Consider the following 19,364-nt stretch of genomic DNA (forward strand, 5'->3'; position numbering starts at 1 on the left):
GACTCGTTCTTAGCATTTTGGGTGATCCATAAATTTTTTAAATACTGTATTATTTTTAACCAAGACCTAGCAAATATTGCTTAATTGGGTTAACTTAAGTTTAAGTTAAAATCATGCTTCTTTCAACTCTCACCTTTATTTCCTTGTACACCAAATGGGAGACACCTTAAAATCAGGAATGATCATAGCAATAATTATCACTATATTAGCACCTGTAGGTTCAAGCACTTTATTTATTTTATAGAAGTATAGTTGATTTACAATATTTCTTCAGTTTCTGTTGTATAGCAAAGGGACCCAATCACACACAGTTTTTCTGTGCTGTACAGAAGGACCCCATTGCCTATCTATTCCAAATGTTATAGTTTTCATGTACCAACCACAAATACCCCATCCATCCCACTCCCGCCTCCCCACCCCCTGGCAAGCACAAGTCTGCTCTACACATCCATGATCTGTCTCTGTTTCGTAGATAGGTTCATCTGTGCCATATTTTTAGATTCCACATAAAAGTGGTACCTTATGGTATTTGTCTTTCCGATGTCACTTAGTATCAGAATCATTAGGTACATCTATGTTGCTGCAAAAGGCATTATTTTGTCTTTTATGACTGAGTAGTATTCCACTGTATACATGTACCACTTCTTAATCCATTCCTCTGCCGATGGTCATTTATGTTGTGTCCCTATCTTGGCTATTGCGAATAGTGTTGCAATGAACATACCCGTGCACGTGTCTTCTTCGAGGAAAGTTTTGTCCAGATATATGCCCAAGAGTGGGATTGCTGAGTCATATGGTAGTTCTATGTTTAGTTTTCTGAGAATTCTCCACCCTGTTTTCCACAGTGTTATACCAATTTACATTCCCCCCCCCACGCACACAGTGTAGGAGGGTCCCCTTTTCTCCACCCCTTCTCCATCGTTTGTTATATGTTGGCCTGTTAATGATGGCCATTCTGACATGTGTGAGGTGGTACTCTTGTAGTTCTGATTGGTATTTCTCTAATAATCAGTGATGTTGAGCATTTTTTCATGTTTTTGTTGGCCATCTTTATAACTTCTTTGGAGAAATGTCTATTCAGATCATTTGCCCATTTTTCAATTGGGTTGTTAGTTTTTTTGCTCTTTCTATTATTTTAGAATTAAACCCTTGTCAGTTGCATCATTTGAAACTATTTACTCCCATTCTGTAGGTTGTCTTTTTGGTTTTTAATGGTTTCCTTTGCTGTGCAAAAGCTTGTCAGTTAGATTAGGTCCCACTGGTTTATTTTTGCTTTTATTTCTGTTGCCTCAGGAGACTGACCTAAGGGAAACATTTGGCAGGTTGATGTCAGAGAATGTTTTGCCTATATTCTCTTCTAGGAGTTTGGTGGTGTCTTGTCTTATGTTTAAGTCTTTAAGCCGTTTGGAGTTTATTTTTGTGCATGGTGTGAGGTGAGGGTATGTACCAATTTCATTGATTTACATGCACCTGTCCAGTTTTCCCAGCACCACTAGCTAAAAAGACTGTCTTTTTCAGATTTTTGAAATTAAAAAAAAAATCAACAGGCAGCTTTGAGGGTGCAAAATGTTAAACACACCATAATATGCTAGCAATTAGAAAAAATATAGGGGGTGGTATAACTATATACCCTTATGCACAAGCATAAGGATAAGCCCTGCAAGTAGAGAAAAAACCCAATTCAGGACTGAACAGAGGTCCTTGTTTGCTAGTAGGATCTCCCCTTGACTTCAGACTTGAGACAACCCAAAGAGTCTGTCAGTATACAGAAACCACTGACATAGGACAGATAGTAACTGGATAGATGGCCAGTTCAGATTGTAGGGGCAAGTCTAAAGTGATCAGGGTTGGCTGTAGGCTGGAACACTGCTGCTCAAGTCCAGGATCTATAGATTAGAGCAGCAATCTAGAGAGAGAATGGTTAGTGATTTCTTCTAAAACTGCTTGTTTCCAAATGAGTTCCTAAGAGGCTTTTCCCAAACAGGGTCTAGTCACTTATTTAAAAATTGAAATCAGGAGTTTAGGTTGTGGCTAGCAAGTTACAAACTCAACCTGTATCCATGAGAATGAAGGTTCAATTCCTTGTCTCACTCAGTGCACCAAGGATCCAGCCTTGCTGTGAGCTGTGGTGTAGTTCACAGACATGGCTAGGATCCTGCATTGCTGTGGCTATGACCTAGGCCAGCAGCTGCAGCTCAGGTTCAACCCCTAGCCTGGGAATTTTCAAATGCCTTATGTGTGGCCCTTTAAAATAGCTAAAAAAAAGGAAAAAATTGAAATCAAATTCACAGTTACCAAAGGGGAGATGTGGAGCAGGAGGGAAAAATTAGGGGTTTGGGATTGACATATATAGACACTACTGTACATAAAATAAATGGGTAACAAGGAGCTACTATATAGCCCAGGGTAATCTCTTCAATAGGAATCAAGATGTGTATATGAAGAACCAATTACTTTGCTGTAAACATGAAAGTAACATAGTTTCTTCATCAACTACACTCCAAATGTGTTAAAATTTTATTCTACAGTCACTTGCAAATGAAAACCATTTTTTCCCTAAAATATTTTTAGTTCTCTGTTTCATGTGTATTATCTATATTATTTTAGAAGTTTATTGTTGTTGAAATACTGACACACAGGATTGCATAAGTTGTAGATGTTCAAAGTGTTGATTTGCCACATTTACGTATTGCAGGACGATTTCTACTGCAGCACAGCTACAACGTTTATCAGATCACATAATTAGAGCTTATTTTTTGTGGTGAAACAACTAAGCTCTAGACACAGCAACTTTGAAGTTTATACTCTGGTATTAGAGATAATGAGCGTAGTTTTGTGCATTAGCTCTCCAGGACTTAGACATATCTGCTAGTTCCAACTTTGTACCTTTACATAACACCTCTTCAATTACACCTACCTCTCCTCCTTTGTTCTTTTTTAATGAGAGTAGCTTCTTTAGCTTCCACATATAAGTTCAAATGTACAGGCGTAGTCTTTCTCTGTCTGACTTATTTCACTTAGCATAAAGCCTTCGAGCTGTATTCATGTTGTCACAAATGGCAGGGTTACCTTCTTTCTTGAGGCTGAACAATATTCCATTATGACATATACATTTATCACAACTTCTTCATCCACTCATTTTCTGACTGATACCTTGGCCGTTTTTATATCTTGGCTACTATAATAATATCACACCATTGCCATAATCATGGGAGTGCAGATATCTCTTCAGACTCCTGTTTTCATTTCCTTCGGATGGGTACAACCAGAAGAGGAATTGATGGCTCATATAGTAATTCTACTATTGATATTTTTTATGGCCACACCCACAGCATATGGAAGTTCTTGGGGCAGGGGTTGCATCCATGCTGTACCTGCGACCTGAGCTGCAACTGCAGCAATGCCAGATCCTTTAACCCACCATGACAGGCCAGGGATCCAACCTGCATTGGTCCCTGGAGTCGTCCCACAGCCAAGACTAAGAGCCAAGTCTGGCCTCAATTCCTGGATCACGGCATCCTAAGCTAGAGTCAAGTAGCTGTTGCTTTAAACACTAAGGATTAGAGCAGTGTGTGTGCAGTACAGAACACCACCTCCCAGTGTGACACCTGGGAGTGAGAGTTTGCTGTAACAGAGGCCCAAATCCTGTGGCACTGGCTTTGAAGGAGAAGCAGAAAGAAACTCGGTGTGGGGTGGTGGGGGCTTTTAGTGACGTCTGGAAGGCTCTTAGGGAGATGGTGTGGCCTTGAAGGAGGGTGAGGAGAGTATCTCAGGGACTAAAGGAAAGAAGACACTTGCTAAGTCCTGGTAGGAAATTGGTCGGTATTATCACCTGTGATAACATGAAAATATAAAGGGTGCCTCGAAAGTTCTTGCATTTGGCTGGGATGCTTCCCAAGAGGAGTATAAAAGCTTCCATCTAGTGCCTCATAGCTGCTTGTGCTAAAGCATGAGGAGAGATACATGAACCGTAGAAGGATTTGTTTGATTTTTGAGACATGGTTAGAAAAAGCATAAGGAAAGCAGGTCTTGCTGGGTTTGAAAATAGGGCTATTTCTCCTCCTTGATACTTTCCAGGAAAAGAGTCTCAAGGGAAGAAATGGCTCCAGATGAAAGATACAACTGGTGTTGGAGCTGTAGTTTTCAAGACCTCAGAGGCTGAAGACTCCACTGACCCTGTCCGCTATTCAGGAGTGACTCTTAATGGAACGTTGTCGTCACCTCCTGAAGAAACCCTCCATCCTGTAATATCATCGCACCTGCCCCGTTTTCTTGACTCTGACCTCAGCAGTATATGAAAAATATTTTTCATTTCATTACTTCTTAAATTTATGCCTTCCCATCCCCACTGCTGTTTCCCCGTTACACTCACCCAAGGTCTTTTAAGATCTGTGTCTTGAATTTGGATGCTTTACCCAGTTATTTCAGTATTTTCTCTGGGCTGGGAGTTCCTTTATTCCAGAAAACCTCTCCTCCCCTTTCCATTGCCATGGTGATGATGTAAACGAGATTATTGCCCAGGAAATACATACAGGACAGTCTTTGACGACATTTCTGGGGTTTTCTCTATGCCTCTAATATCTTTACAAAATGAGATCATGGAACTATGGTAGTTGTTAACACACTAATTTCAATGCTTAGATTTAAAAGATAGACTTTGTAATTCCTCCACATAGGGACGTCTAGCTGATGCCCAATGAGCCTGTTGTCAACATGTGCTTAAATATGGTTAGACTTCCAGTCAGATCACGTCATTGTGGCGTCTGCCCCTGACTTCCGAGAGATGGGGACCAGGCTGGGTTTCCCCTCTCACCCTTGCTGTGGAGGCTTCACAGTCTAGACCTACTTGGTGGTAGAGTTTGTTCAAAAGACTGACACAGAGGAGCAGCTTAGACTCGAGGACCCTGCCCAGCTCCTCCAGAGCAGTAACAGTCCTGAAGTCGGCGCACTGACGGTGACCTTAGAGAGCAGATCAAGTGTGAGGACTCTCTCGAGAAACACGGTTGACTATCTCTGCACACCTTCAGGAAAACTATTGTCTGTCTCTAGGACTCGGTATTATCTGTGCAAATAGGGGTAAGTTAATATCAGCAGCATCAGGAGATTGCTGTGACCATTAAACCGAGGAGTCTGGAACACAGACTTTCCGGATTCAAGCGCTGGTCCCACAGCATCCTAGCTGCGTGACTTGGGACAGTCTACTTAATGTCTCTGTGCAACAGATGATTCATTTTTAAAGCAGTAATAATATTACACCTTCATTGGTTTTTGTGAAGATAAACCAGTTAATGTATATAATGTGCTTAGACTAGGGCTTGGCATGTATTAATTGCAAGTTATTGTTTGCTAAATATTAAAGAATCCTTGGTACCTAACATTGTGCTAATACGTAACAGTGATAATTAAATCTCTCATTGTGACTGATTTCAAAGTGACTCCCCTTTGGTGTATAAATGTACAAAAAGAGAGAAGGAATATAATTTAAATTTAAGCGTTCATTTAGACAGCATTTATTGGATAGACCCTAAATGTGATATTGATAAACATAAATTTCTTAGGTCATCTGAATTGTCAAGAATGGATCCTAAGAATCTGTTCTGACAGTTGTTTTTCTTAAGGCCTCCTTTGCCTCTTATGGCAAAAGTTAACAAAAGTCTTGATTCCCTAAGGACAAAATTACCATGTGTGAACTTTCTATTTCCCCTAAATCTTGAGAAAAAAAAAGAATGTTTTCTCTTTTGCATGCAGCATTGTTTGTAAAAAAGAAAAAAAGGTAATAAGCGATTCTTTAATTGTAAAGTCTGGACAGGGAGGGCAACTTCTGAAATATATCATTCATGCTTTCGTGCCTCTTGGAGTGCAGGGATTCTCACAACTGGAAATGGTGCTTGCAGGGACCTGACGCTATAACTGGCAAGGAATGAGATACAGTGGTCCCAATTCTGATCCTGAGGCTTCCCAGGTGGGATGGCTCCTCTGCCAGTGCTGTCCCTGCGGAGCCACTAAAGACCTGTGAGGATGACGTTCCCCAGAGAGAAATGCCTGGTGCCCACGCGGGCATGTGAGGTTTCCAGTTACAAAGCTCCATGGGGTTTTTTGCATACAGCTTAGTCATTCGTTCTGGTTTTCGGTGATTACGTATATTTTCAAATTGCCTTTGTTGTAATGTTATAGTCTGTGTCTATTGATTCCCATAAGTAAATCTTAGTTCCGATGTCTGTTCTTTCCACGATATCTTTGGTTCATTGTTTTTTTTGGGGGGGCTGGTCATTGTTTTTCCTGGGGTGCTGGATATTTTGTTTTAGGGTTGGAAAGGAATAACTGAGGCTTGAGTAGGTTGCTGGCTCAGTCAGTTCACCCTGAGGCACAACCTGTCCCCGACCATCTTACAGCCAAGCTCAAGGCTCGAGACTCTCTAGCTCGCCAGGGCTGCACTTCTGGGCAAGACTTCGTCACGGAGGGTTTCCATTATCCTGACTATATACGTGAGGTGCATTGGTCAGAATTCTCACCTGGATGCGTTCTAGGCTTTGATGTATGTTCCACAAAGTCACTAAATCCAGGGCTGGGGGGTAACATTTCCTACTGGCCTCATGACTAAAGCCTTAGTGTTGGTTCCCTGGTTTCTCCCAGTTCTGCTGAATCAATTCCTTGTTATCCTGTAGCCTCTACAGTGACATTAAAATGTCTCGAACATCCTAACCTATGTTTTGGTTGTGCTCACCTTGGGATGGATTCAAATGACCACACCTGGCATAATGGGAACAGAAGCCCCAAAGGTAAACTGCATGCCTGTGAGGGAAGATTAGACTTGCAGAAATGTACACAGGTGACACCATATCCAACAGGCAGTGTCCTCACCTCCTGCATCCTTGCTCAGATGTTCTCTTCCCAGTGGGACCCGCACTGGCACTGCCTGCCCTGGATGTTAAGCTCCATGACTCTATCTGCTTTCTTCTTCTTCATTCCTGGCATCCCCTTTGAATAGTCTGAACCACTAACTTGTTAGTTTTATTACCTCTTTTATGCTATAAGATCATTATACAAAGACAGGTAGATTAGATTTTTGTCATTTATATTTCCACTGGCCTATGAACATCTCTGCAGTATAAAAATAACTCAGCATAATCTTTGAACATATGAAAGAACAAATGAGTGAGTGAGAAGATTAAGGCCTCATGAGTCTCTCAGCAAAAAGACAGAATTGCGCCTGAAACAGGGAAGAGGGGACGGGAAAGGTCAGTAAGTGTGTTTGTCATCAGCACATGAGGTTGATTCAGCCTCTCTATGGGGAAGGGGGTCAGAAATTCAGGGGAGACCCAACCCAATGCCTTCCCACTTCATGAGCAGGATGCAGACCTGACCATGAACAGGTTTCATTTGTCTCAGACCGCGAGGAGTTGAGGGACCCTACGTATTCCCACAGAGGAGTCATCTTTGGAGCAGCCAGAATTCACAGGTTGGTCAGGGACATCTCCTCCTGTCTTTCTCTGGGGACCCTCTGGGGTGCCTGGAGCCAGAGACTAAGAACATGGGCCAGAGTTTATGGGTCCATAAAGTCCCTCCTCAGCAGATAACCTTCCTGCGAGATCCTCTCCAGAAACGTTCTGATCCCACGTGTCATCTCCTCTTGGAATGTACAAAATCAAAACCTTTGTTATCACACTTATAACCAGAAAACTGCTCTTCCAAATGGACACAGTCACAAAGATTCAGTGGTATAATAATCCTAATATATGTCACAGTACAAATATGGAAAAATATATAAATGAAATTTTCAAGTGATTTTCAGTGGGTGAAGTATGTTTTCATGAGAGCCAGTTTGTTTATCTTAAGTATAATTTTATTTTACTAAGGGAAAAATGAGGCACTATTGATCTCTGGTTTATAATTAGATATCTGAAAATCCACTCCCTACACTTACTAAAAAATTGTGCCTTGACTAATGACATACCATGGATATTGTTAAACCACACTCACTCAGTTTCTTCTTATCAAATACTTCAAAATAACAGGTTGCACTAAGAAAATGTTTTTCTGCCAAGCTGTCTCTTCAGAGCCCCCTTAACCTCCTTGTTCCGGAGACTGTAGATGAGGGGGTTCAGCATGGGGACCACCACCATGTAGAACACAGACACCACCTTGTTCTGGTCAGTGGAGTAGCTGGACGTGGGCATCACGTAAATGAAGGTGATGGTCCCATAGAACAGAGTGACCGCGGTGAGGTGGGACGTGCAGGTGGAGAAGGCCTTGTGTCTTCTCTCAGTGGAGGGCATCTTCAGGATGGTGATGAGGATGTAGATGTAGGAAATGGCTATGACAACCACTGTGACCACAAAGATGGAACCAGCTGTAAATGAGGGGACAACTGCAGGAATAGTAACATCAGAGCAGGAGAGTTCCAGCAAGGGGGCAAAATCACAGAAGAAATGATTGACCCGATTTGGTCCACAGAAGAGTAAAGAATAGAAGGAAATCGTAAAAGAGAAAGCATTGAGAAAACCACCCATGTAAGACACGAGGAGTAACTGAACACAGACTTGTGTGGACATCTTCGTGGAATAGAGCAGTGGGTTGCAGATGGCCACAAAGCGGTCATATGCCATGGCAGCCAGAAGGAAACACTCCGTTGACCCGAAGAAAGCACCTGAACCCAGCTGGACAGCACATCCAGGATAGGAGATGGTGTTTCTCTCCACCAGGAAGTTTACAAGCATATTGGGTGTGACAGAAGATGAGCAGCCCATGTCAGCCAAGGCCAAGTGGCTCAGGAAAAAATACATGGGATGATGGAGCTGAGGAGAGAGTCTGATAAGAATGATTGTGCTGAGATTGCCACATATGGTCACCAGGTAGATACACAGGATGATCACGAAGAGGATGGTTTGCAGGGCTGGGTCATTTGTTAAGCCCAATAAAATGAACTCTGTCCCTGCAGTGTGATTTCTCTGAGCCAGAGAATTCATGAGATAACGTAGCTGCTACCAAAATGAATCTGTGATAGAAAAATTCATCAAATAAATTATAAATTTTATAATTCTTTGTGCGTAATTCTTGTGTAGGAAGTTGTAAAAATATTCAAGAATCAATTCATATTTACATGCAATTATGAGCCTAACTCTTTTTAAACCTTTTTTAGCATAAATGCCTGAAAACTTTCTGAAATTAATTTCTTTTACCTTTTGTATTATAGTGTTTCCAAAAAGGCACTTACTGTGGATTTAAAGTCAAGGAACTAATAATATAAGACAGATGAGAATAGCAAAAATGACCAGTGGTTATTATAAAAAAGGAAAAGAAATGTCTAGGGTTTTCTAAAACAGTCTTGAGTTATAACTAACGATTATTACATGCTTACTAAATTACAAGCATAGGGATAAAATTTTTACATGCTTATAATTTAGTCTGTATTTATAGTATAGGAATGGTTGGTAGATATATGTATTTAATGTTTATTTTTATAGTCTATGTATTTTTCCATAAAAAATGTTAATTATGTTTATTATTTAAGCGAGTAAACTGATTCAAAGGTGGTTATGTAAGTTGCAAAATTTTATGTAGCAATTGGTAGAGTCCGAATAAGAAGCTCAGGAATTTCTGACTTTCCATTCCTTTAGTCACCCTGCAATAAATAATACTGACCATGAAGTCCAGTACTCCTTGCAGTGAATGGATAATGGATTATCCTTAAGCTTTTTGGCAGATATGTATAAAATAAATATCTAGTTACTTACGTATTTCACAATATCTATCCCTTAAAATTTTTAAAGAAGAAATAAAAATTGAGACTATAACAGAAATGAGTTTCAATTTAGGGTTATAAGTAAAGTTACACATTGTAAATCTATTGTATATTCTTTAATTAGAAATAATAGTTAGAATCAAGTAGCTTGAAATATTGATGTAATTTCTTTTGCAGGAAGCATGGTTGATATTTAACACAAAATTAAAACACATTTATTCAAACACGTCAAAAAAATTCCTACTTGAACAATTTTTCCTAATTGGACTTTTGCAGAATGAAATATTATTTATTATTTTTTAAGTTTGATGGCCAATTTCATGGCAAATGGACAGTTCCAGAGCTGCACATGTAACCTATGCCACAGCTGTGGCAATAGCAGATCCTTTACCACTGCACCACAGTGGGATCAAACCCATGCCTCCACAGCGACCTGAGCGTCATCAGTCAGATTCTTAACCCACTGAAGCACAGTGAGAACTCCGTGAAATATTATTTTAAACATAACATATGGGTCTCCATTATGGGTAGATGAGCAAGGGCTCTTTGTCATGGACAATGCCTGTTTATTCACAGGAAATTGATGGATGAAAGAACAATTCAGCTAATGTTGCTTACTAATTGCTTGATTATATCTGCCCTGCTCCCCATCTATAGATTGTGAGTACAGATATAACTTTAGGAAGAATGTTCTCAAATCTAAATGAAATTATATACTTCAGATTCATTAGCAGAAGCCAAAATCTTACCTCCTGGAATAAAAACTCATTTATCTGTAACAAATACTGGTGATTGAGGTTATAAAGATTTCTTTATTTTTTGTTTCCCTTTGGGAATACATCTCTGAAGAATCTAGAGATTCAAATGTGAATGCAGAAGAAATGTCATTATGTTCTATAAGAACATTGAGCAGCTCAGTGCACACACAAAAGCAATTAATCATTCAAATTTGATCAATTCTCAAGTGGCCCAATTAGACTTCTGCTTCTCTCTGTGTGATTACACATGCTTCTAAAGTCTTCATTTACAGTTATCAGGAATTATAATAAATTGTCATAGGGATAGATATTGATTGTAAGATTTCATTAATATTTCTGATTAAGAAACACTCAGTACTAAACTTCAGGCCTAGCAGTATAACTTAGATGTATGCATTCAACTTGTGTTTATTGATAAGTGTTTTGTTTTGATATTTATAAGACATGCCACTTTGGGAGAATTGTTGGTGGTAATTGATGTACAGTTGAATTTTAAATAACAAAAAATTTAAGATCTATACATTAATTATCATATCAGAGGTAATGAAGTAACACCCTTGAAAATCAAATAGAGAACTACAAAGTAAGAAGGGGCTTGGACGACCCCTGAGCCATGCAGCCAGACCCCAGGACCCACCACTGCTCACCAATGGGCTGCAGTAGACATATGATCTCCTGACCCTACTGCTCCACCAGTAACTCAGTACTAGCCCTCTGGTACCCTCTGTTTTTATGATCAGCTGCCTCATAACCTGGCCTTACCAGCAGCCTCTGCACAAGGTAGGGCCTTGCAACAAACCATACCAGGAGCCAACACACCTGCCAAACTGCCCACAGTAGTCAGCCTTCCACAGTAGAAGGACCCATTAATCCCATATAGTCAACACTCCTAGAGTATAAGCCCCTAAAGTATATGGCTCTGGTGATTTTAGGGGTGTGTAATGCAGGGATATATAGGACATCTTGCTTAAAAGGCCACGTCTTCAAGATTGAGAAATGTAACCAACCTATCAGATACATATAAATAAAAACAGCAAATTAGACAACATGAGGTGATGGAGGAAGATGTTTCAAATGAAGGAAAAATATAAAATCCCAGAAGAACTAACTAAGTGAAATGTAGATGAGCTATCTTTAGGGTAATGATCATAAAGATAATCAAAGGACTTGGGGGAAAAATGGATGCACAAAATGAGAAGATATGGACCTATTTCCCAAAGAATTGATAAGCGTAAAGAACAACGGAACAGATGAAGAATGCAATAACTGAAAATAAGAAAGACACTAGAAGGACTCAACAGTAGACTACATGATACAGAGGAATCGAAAAGCAAGATGGAAAACAGAGAAGTGGAAATCACTGGCCTCCAAACAGAACAAAAGAATGAAAAGAAATGAAAGCAGGTTAGGAGACCTCTGGGACAACACCGAATGTACTAATATTTGTGTTACAGAGGTGCCAGAAAGAAGAGAGAAAATTTCTGAGGATATATTTGAAGACATAATAACTGAAAATTTCTTCACCCTGAGAAAGGAAACAACCATCCACGTCTGAATCACAGAGAGAACCAAACAGGATCAACATGAAAGAAACACACCAAGAACATTGGAATGAAAATGACAAAAATCAAAGAGAGAATACTAAAAGCAGGAAAAGAAAAGCAACACATATAAAAAGAAACTCCCATAATGCTGTCACCTGAATTTCCGCAGAAACCCTGCACATAAGAAGGGTATGGCAGAGTATATCTACAGTGATGAAAGTGAAAAACCTATAACCAAGAATACTCTACTATACTTGGCAATGCTCTCATTCAGATTTGATGGAGCGATCAAAGGTTTTAGAGATAAGCCAAAACAAAGAGTTCAGTAATACCAAATCAGCTTTATGAGAAATGCCACAGTGAATTCTCTAAGCCAAAAAGAAAAGTCACAACTAGAAATATGAAAATTATGAAAGGAGAAAACTCATCAGGAGAGGCAAACATACAATACACTTAGAAAATCCTCCATGCACAAAACTACTAGGAAGGGAAAAAAGTAGTAAAATTGTCTATATTCTCAATAGTTTTGTGGAACAGTTTTTTACACAAAACAATTGGATGCAAAATATGATGTCAAAAATCATAATCATGTACAGAGTACAGTACAAACATATGGTTGTTAAAATCAATCCGATAATAAGGGATTAGCAATTTGAAACAATTACATATATATGTATAATTGCAAAATAAATCAAATATAAACTTTAAAAAAGATGAATAAAACTTACAGCTGGTTCTTTAAAATAACTTGGTAAACATTTAGTCATAGTTAGGCAAATCAATACAATCAGAGATGAAAAAGAAGAAATTACAATGAACACCACAGAAATACAAAGGATTCTAAGAGCATACCAGGAACAACAGGATGCCTATAAAATAGACAACCTAGAAGAAACGGACAAACCCTAGAAATGTACACTCTCCCAAGACTGATCCAGGAAGAAACAGAAAATATGAAAAGACCAATTATGAGTAGTGCAATTGAACCAGAAAAACAAAACAAAACAAAACAAACAAAAAAACAAACCCCAAAAAACCCCAAACCACTTCCCAACAAAAATCTAGAACCAGATGTCTTCAGAGGTGAATTCTACCAAGGATATAGAGGAGCTAACACTTATTCTTCTCAAACTATTCTTAAAAACTGAGGAAAAAGTAATTCTTCTAAACCTATTCTACAAGACAACCATCACCCTGATACCAAAATCAGACAAAAATATCTGAAAAAGCCAAATTATAAGTCAATGTCCCTGATGAATATAGATGCAAACATTCCCCAAGTATTAGCAAATTAAATCCAGCAATGTATCAAAATCAACATAAAACATGAGCAAGTAGTATTTATCTCAGGGATGTAAGAGGTTTTTAATACCTGCCAATCAATCAATGTGATATAGCACATTAAAAATTGAAGAATATGAATCATATAATCTTTTCAATAGTTGCAGAAAAAGCTTTTCACAAAATTCAATATCCATTTATGATAAAAACTCTCCAGGAAGTGGGTAGAGAGGGCACATACCTCAACATAATAAAGGTCATATGCGATAAGCCCTGAGTTAATATACTCCTTGGGGAAAAGCTGAAAGCACATCCTCTAAGATCAGGAACGTGGCAAGGATGCCCATTCCTGCCACTTTTATGCAACACGTTATTGGAAGCCCTAGCCACAGTATCAAGTAAATAAATAAATAAATAAATATCCAATTGGAAAGGAAGAAATAGAAATGTCACTATTCTATGCAGAGGTCTTGATTATATATGTAGAAAATCCGTGGGGAGTTCCCGTTGTGGCACAGTGGTTAACGAATCTGACTAGGAACCATGAGGTTGCGGGTTTGGTCCCTGCCCTTGCTCAGTGGGTTAAGGACCGGCATTGCCCTGAGGTGTGGTGTAGGTCGCAGATGCGGCTCGGATCCCGCATTGCTGTGGCTCTGGCGTAGGCCAGCGGCTACAACTCCGATTAGACCCCTAGCCTGGGAACCTCCATATGCCACGGAAGTGGCCCAAAGAAATAGCAAAAAGACAAAAAAAAAATCCTAAAAACACCTAGAGATCAACAATGAATTTGGTAAAATTGTGGGATACAAAATTAATACAATGAAATCTGTTGCATTTATTTATTTCTTTTTTCTCTTTTGGCTGCACCATGGCATATGGAGTTCCTGGGCAAGGGATCAAATCCAACCCACAATTGTGACTGAAGCAGCCGTGGCAATGCTGGATCTTTAACCAAGCTTGTGGACCAGGGACTGAACTTGCATCCCCATCCCCCAAGACACTGCCAACCCTGTTGTGCCACAATGGGAACTCTGTATTTTTACACATTATTAGTGAATTATTTAAAGAGAAATTAAGGAAAACAATCTCATTTATAACTATATGAAAAAGTATAAAATACCTAGGAATACCTACCTTAAGAAGAAAATAGAAAACCCTAGGGCATTTATGAAAGAAATTGAAGACAACACAAACAGTTGGAATGACATACCATGTTAATGGACAGGAACAATAACTACTGTTAAAATGACCATAGTGCCAAAGGCAATCTACAGATTCAGTGTAAACACCACAAAAACTCCAAGGGATTTTTTTTTTTTTTTTTTGCTTTTTAGGGCTGCACCCTCAGCATATGGAAGTTCCCAGGCTAGAGGTCAAATGGGCGCTACAGCTTCCAGCCCACACCACAGTCACAGCAATGGTGGGATCTGAGGCAGTGTCTGCAACCTACACCACAGATCACTGCAATGCCAGATCCCCGACACACTAAGCAAGTCAGGGATTGAACCTGCATCCTCATGGATTCCAGTTGGATTCATTTCTGCTGTGCCACGAAGGGGCATTTTTCACAGAATGAGAACAAATAATTTCCAAATCTGTTTAGAAACCCAAAAGACTCCAAATATCAACAACAATCTTGAGAAAGGAGAACAGATCTGGAGGAATGACACTCCCTGACCTGAGCGTATACTGTAGAGCACAGAAGTCAAAGCAGTGTATTAGCGGCACAAAAACAGACACATAGATCAATGGAACAGAACACAGAGCTTAGAAGTAAACCCATGCACTTCTCGTCAATCAATCTACAATAAATAAGGCAAGAATATACAATGGAGAAAAGCAGGTAACCCCAACCAGGAGAGGCTGGGAGTCAGTGCATAAGCATTCTTCTCCTAATCAGATGGTCAATTCTAAAAGACAAATTCTGGCCTTTTCACACTCCCATGGCAATCAGGCTGGTGTTGCCATAGCAGTGACATTGATAAACAAGAGCAAGACATCAAGGAGAGAATAGAAGTCTCCGATTTTCAGGAATGAATGAAAAGAGTCTAAAATGATAAATATTGGTTTAACATTGGTTTACATTGGTAAACATGGTTTAGTATTGGTTTAATAGAAAAACATATTGTATTCCTCTTAATTCCTTTTAAAATGCATCAAACTCACCATAGTAAACAAGTAACATTGTCTAGTGGGGTCTTTCTGTACAGAGATTTGAGACATATGTCTGAAAAGTACGACATAAAGATGGAAGGAGGAAAATCAACATGTAGAATCTCAGGGTTTCTATATCTTAGGTAAATTACACTATTAGTAACTCTAGGTAAACTGTGACTATTCGGGAAAATGTATTCATATCCCGACAATAGCACTGAGGACGTAATGCAAGACATATGCCCAAAATGCCAAAGAAAAATTAAAATGAGATTTTTGTAATTCAGATAATCCAAAGGAAGGCAGGAAAGGGGAAGAAAGAAGCATGACGCCTAACAGCAGTATCTGACATAGAGCAAGGAAGAACAACTTTTAGTTAATGTCATTTTAACAGTAAAATATAGAATGATTTGATTTGTATCTGGGAGACAACAAGGTCGCCCATCCTCATCACTTTTAGTCAGCATTACACTTCAAGGTCTCAGTAATTTAAATAAGGTAATAACAATTTTTAAAAGTATAAAGATTAAACAGGAAAAAGTAAAACTTTCTCTGGATGAAAACGTGTTGTTCAAGCAGGAAATTCTAGGAAATCTACAAAACATAGAATGTAACTCATTCGTAAGATCACAGAATATAAACATAACACAAAAATGATTATTCTTTATATACTTTAATAAACAATGGAAGGATTAAAAAGAACCTTATGATATGTTAAAACCCATAAGTATTTAAGAACAAATATTTCTTAAAGTTTTACTGAAAATTATAGAACACTGCTGAGAGAAATAAAGAAGATATAAATAAATGTAATGAGGCATACCATGTTTACGGATTGGAAGATTCATTGCTCTTGAGGAACCAATTCTCCAAAAACTGATGTATGTATACAGAGCAATATAGATCAAAATTCTATAAGAACTTTTCATATAAATAGGCTGATTTTATGTGAGTGTGCGAACTAACCAGAATAATGAAAGTAGTTTTAATAATCAAAAAATAGGCTTGGATGGTTTGTACTACATGACTTCAAGACTTACCATAAAGCTAAAATAATCAAGACAGTGCAGTATTGAGTAAAGTTTAGACATAGATTACAGAAACAAAAAAAAAAGACATTTCGTAAATAAATCCACATATGTATTGGATACATCCTTATGCATGCAGGCCAATTGATCATAATTTTTTTTAAATTTTTCTTATAGTTGATTTACAATGTTCATTCAATTTCCACTTAACAGTATAGTGACCCAGTCACACCTACACACCCATTTAATTTTTTCATTATTGATCAAGTTCTTACCCAAGGGACTAGATATGTTGCCCTGTGCTGTACAGCGGGACCCCATCACCCATTAGTTCGAAATGTAACAGTCTGCATCTCCCAACCCCAAACTCAACCGTCAGCCTCCATCTCTCCCCCCTCCCTGCTGGCAAACACAAGTTGGCCCTCCATGTCCATGATCTGTTTCTGTTTTGTAAATAGGTCATTGGTGCCATATTTTAGACTCCACATGTAAGTGATATCATGTGGTATTTGTCTTTCTCGTTCTTACTTCACTTAGTGTGAGAATCTCTAGTTCTATCCATGTTGCTGCAAAGTGCGTTATTTCGTCCTTTTTATGACTGAATAGTACTCCATTATATATGTACCACATCTTCTTAATCCATTCATCTGTTGAGGGATATATAGGTTGTTTCCAAGTCTTGGCTTTTGTGACTAGTGCTGTACTGAAAATATGGGTACATGTATCTTTTTAAATGAGAGTTTTGTCTGGATATATGCCCGAGTGGGATTACTGGGTCATATGCTAGTTCCATATTTAGTTTTCTGAGGTATTTCGATACTGTTTTCATAGTGGTTGTACCAATTTACATTCCCACCAACAGTGAAGGAGGGCGCCCTTTTCTCAACACTCTCTCCACCATTTGCTCTTTGTTGTCTTGTGAATCATGGCCACTCTAACCGGTGTGAGGTGGTACCTCATTGCAGTTTTGATTTGAATTTCTCTAATAATTAGTGATGCTGAGCATTTCTTCATGGGCCTGTTGGCCACCTGTATGTCTTCTTCGGAGAAATGTCTATTTAGGATTTCCACCCCCTCATCTATTGGGTTGTATTTTTGCTGTTGGGTTGTATGAGTTGTTTGTATATTTTGGAGATTGAACTGTTGTGTGTTGAATCATTAACAAAGAATTTCTCCCATCCTGTGGGTTATCTTTTTATTTTCTTTAATGCCTTCCTTTGATGTGCAGAAGTTTTTGAGTTTAATTAGGTCTCATTGATTTATTTTTGTCTATATTTTTATTATTCTAGAAGGTGGATCAAACAAGATGTTGCTGTGATTTATGTCAAAGTGCATTCTGCCTATGTTTTCCTCTAGGAGGTTTATAGTATCTGGCTTTCCACTTAAGTCCTGAATTCATTTTATTTCTGAGTATGGTGTTAGAAAATATTCCAATGTCGTTCTCGTACATGCGGTTGTCTGGTTTTCCCAGCACCATTTACTGAAGAGATTATCTTTCCTTCACTGTATGTTCGTGCCTCCTTTGTCATAGATTCATTGACCATGGGTGCTTGGGTTTATTTATGGGCTTTCTATCCTGTTCCATTCATCCATATTTCTGTTTTTGTGCTAATACCACACTGTTTTGATTATTAATGCTTTGTAGCAAAGTCTGAAGACTGGTAGCCTAATTGTTCCTGTTCCATTTTTTCTTTTCAATATTGCTTTGGCTATTCGAGGTCTTTTGTATTTCCATACAAATTTTAAAATGTATTGTTATAGTTCTATAAAGAACACGATAGGCAATTTGACATGGATTACAATGAATCTGTAGATTGCCTTAGGTAGTATTGCCATTTTGACTATATTGATTCTTCTGATCCAAGAGCATTGTATATCTTTCCATGTATCTGAGTCATTTTGATTTCTTTCATCCCTGTCTTATAGTTCAGAGTGTAGGTCTTTTGTCTCTTTAGGTAGTTTTATTCCTAGGTGTCTTTTTTATGTTATGGTAAATGGGATGGTTTCCCTAATTTCTCTTTCTGGTTTTTCATCGTTAGTATATAGAAATGCAATTGATTTCTGCATATTACCTTTTGTATCCTGCAACAATAGCAAATACATTGATGAGCTCTAACACTTTTCTGGTGGTGTCTTTTGGACTTTCTATGTATGGTGAGGAGTGATAGTTTTACTTCTTCTTTTCCAATTTGGATGCCTTTTATTTCTTTTCATTCTCTGATTGTCAGGGCTAGGATTTCCAAAACTATGGTGAATAAGATTGATGAAAAGGAACATCCTTGTCTGGTTCCTGATCTTGTTCTTCTCCATTCCTTTGTAGAAATTAGTAAAGTAAGCTTAAACAACTTGAGGTTAATTGCATATATTTCCTCAAGTTTGAGGGTTGGGAGGCAGTGTTATGGTGCTTAGCTTCATTTATTTTTAGCAGTAAATAACACTTTTATTTCTGTTACTTTTCCTGAAGCTGACTTACAATGCATTTGGAAGAGTATTGAATGAAGATGGTAGCAGAGATAGATCATTTAGGGTAGAGAGACATAGCAGAGCAGCAGCACGCAGCTCCATCTGTCTTTGGCATATTGTATCACAGGCATCCCTAGAAAATCAATGGTGTGAACTCAAAATTCACTATTCATTCTCTGAATAGCTGCATAAGAAAAAAAAACTACCCATCTCTAGTTATCAGCGCTATTTTGCAGAAAGCAGAAACCCCAGCCCCTCAAGAAACAAGTACAGTAAGACCTGGAGACAGAGATCCAGTCTGTAAGACCAGATGACTAGTAGTGATGGCTAATGGTTATAACTGGTTCCAGGGAGGAGGACACTATGCCAGCAATAAGGACTTGATGTTGTTAAT

At 38.6% G+C, this 19,364-nt stretch overlaps 1 protein-coding gene across 1 annotated transcript; it reads right to left on the reverse strand.

The window, feature by feature from the left end:
* Nucleotides 1–8,021: 8,021 nt before the first annotated feature.
* Nucleotides 8,022–8,966, reverse strand: LOC125111465 (olfactory receptor 502-like). The gene has a single exon (XM_047753403.1). The coding sequence runs from the start codon at nt 8,964–8,966 to the stop codon at nt 8,022–8,024; it is 945 nt and encodes a 314-aa protein (XP_047609359.1).
* Between the last annotated feature and the right edge of the window lie 10,398 nt (nt 8,967–19,364).

The sequence above is a fragment of the Phacochoerus africanus genome, chromosome 11 (genome assembly GCF_016906955.1).
Source record: "Phacochoerus africanus isolate WHEZ1 chromosome 11, ROS_Pafr_v1, whole genome shotgun sequence".
In the NCBI taxonomy this organism is placed as follows: Eukaryota; Metazoa; Chordata; class Mammalia; order Artiodactyla; family Suidae; genus Phacochoerus; species Phacochoerus africanus.